At 56.3% G+C, this 2,084-nt stretch overlaps 1 protein-coding gene across 1 annotated transcript in view; it reads left to right on the forward strand.

Moving 5' to 3' along the window:
• Window positions 1-2,084, forward strand: part of AMFR (autocrine motility factor receptor) — a 25,965-nt gene that overhangs the window by 19,300 nt on the left and 4,581 nt on the right. The window contains exons 10-11 of the mRNA XM_011360175.2: window positions 789-890; window positions 1,873-2,057. Of these exons, the coding sequence (XP_011358477.1) occupies window positions 789-890; window positions 1,873-2,057 (287 nt within the window). The remainder of the gene's footprint in view (window positions 1-788; window positions 891-1,872; window positions 2,058-2,084) is intronic.

Consider the following 2,084-nt stretch of genomic DNA (forward strand, 5'->3'; position numbering starts at 1 on the left):
TGGCTCGCCAGCCCTGACCTGTTTGACCTTGCTGTTGGCCCTGGACTTCCTCGGCAGCAGACCCTGAGACAAGAATTCACATGGCAGTAGTTGATTTGGGAAGCGTTCCAGGAAACACTGGCAGCCATGGGGCTGTGAGATGGAGAAGGGAAGGTGGCCAGTAAAGGCTTTGTTATCCAGCAGGTGACAGTTGGGGTGACTAGAGCTGGGTCCCACTGTGGGCCTCCGAGATCCGGCGTGGAATGCATTGTCCCTCAGCGGGGTGTCTGTTGATAGTTCCCATAAATCGCTGGTGGAGGGCTGCTTTTAGGGGCAGAGTTACCTCGTGCAGCCAGAGCGAGTTCTTAGGCAATGAAATGTGGACACTGGCCAGCCAGCACTGCGGACCAAGACCTACAGGGATAAGGGCTTGCAAGGCCCCAAGTGGCTGCAGCTTTGGCCAAGGTCTCAGACGGGCTAAAAATTGAGGAACAGCAGCACCTACTTCACAGGATGTGGAGACGACACGCGGGTGATCGTGTCGGGTTGTCCACAAAGCGCCGGTGTTATCTGCCGTTGTCTCTTTGTCGTTGCGCACGTGCCATCACTGAAAGGGGAGCTAAGTGTGGAGCCAGCGGAGACTTCTCAGGCTTATGCCTCGGGCGCCTTTGTCTAGTCTTCAGTCTTAGTAGCATTGCCCTTTGGGGCTGTGGGCTCTGGAAGCTCGGGCCGTGGTGGGGACCAGCTCCCTCTGCCCGCTAGGGGTTCCCTGTCCCTGTGTTTAGGTTTGGTTCGGCTCCCACTGACTGGTACTGCTTCTCTTTCAGCGATCAGATAGCGTCAGGCCTTCACTGAACAGTCCTGTGGAAAGGCCAAACGGCGAGCAGGAGGATGGAGAAGCTTCTGCTCAGGTGAGGTCTGCACACGAGGGAGTGTGTGGGCTCGGGGAGTGTGGTACCCATAAGGTTTTCAGTCCCGCCTCTCACGTTCGTTGCACGTAGGACAGAGTGTAGAAGAGGGCCGTGTGCCTTACCAGCCTCAATATTTAAGGTCGGCACACCAAGCTGTGCCCGTGGTGTGGCCTGCATCCCACCCAGGGCCTGCAGTCCACCCCATGGGGACTGTCTTCAGGACCGGAGGAGAAAGAGCTCATGCACCCTTCTCTTGAAGTCCCCTTACTTTGCTGAAGTCAAGGAGAGGTGGTGGCACGGGGGGGCCCGGGGGTTGACAGAAAAGTGCCACACATCAGGAACTCTTAAAAATAGGCCTCTCTCAGCCTTTTCTGCCTCAGCTTTGTCGTTGCCTAGAGGCGGGTGGCTGTGCTGATGTCGGCCACCTGGATCTGTGTGTGGTAGCGTGAGCATCGGTGGTCAGACACCTGTCTAAGTATGGGGGGCACTGAGCCTCGTCTTGGCCTTCAGCCAAAACCGAAAGAATCCCATTTTCATATCCTGTTACATGAAGATCCTTAGAATTTAGCCTTGTAACCTGCTTGACCCCGTTTTCAGAGTCAGGTGAGGGCATAAAATTTGTGCAATAAGTGTGGTAAGACGTGTTTAAATTTTAGAGCAAGTAGAAAATTGCCAGAATGCAAACTAGCAGTTAACTAACCGTATCATTTTCCAAGAGCGCAGTCTCGCGGCGCTTGTGTTTTTCCTAGTGCTGATGATCATTTACTAACACTGACTGTCTAGGTTCTGTTCTTAGCGGTACACAGCCCCATTTCCCACCAGGACCCGCTTCTGCCTTCGCACGTGTGCTCGTGGTCCCTGCCTGGCAGCAGGCCTCCCTTTGGGTCTGGGACAACACTGAGTGGGTCACTCTGGCCAGGCGGGGAATCTGCTTAGGAGGACAGCCTGTGCTCACATGGCCCTTTGCTTCCTTGGTGTCCAGACCGAGCATATGCCTCTGGACATCAGTCCTCAGCTGGAGGAGGCACTGGACTTGAGCGAGGTGGAGGCAGAGCCCAGCGAGGGGGAAGACTTCGAGGCGCGGGGCAGCCGCTTCTCCAAGTCTGCCGACGAGAGACAGCGCATGCTCGTCCAGCGGAAGGACGACCTCCTGCAGCAAGCCCGCAAGTAGGTGCTTCCGCCCCGGCCGGCGGG

Source organism: Pteropus vampyrus, unplaced genomic scaffold (assembly GCF_000151845.1).
Source record: "Pteropus vampyrus isolate Shadow unplaced genomic scaffold, Pvam_2.0 Scaffold51, whole genome shotgun sequence".
In the NCBI taxonomy this organism is placed as follows: Eukaryota; Metazoa; Chordata; class Mammalia; order Chiroptera; family Pteropodidae; genus Pteropus; species Pteropus vampyrus.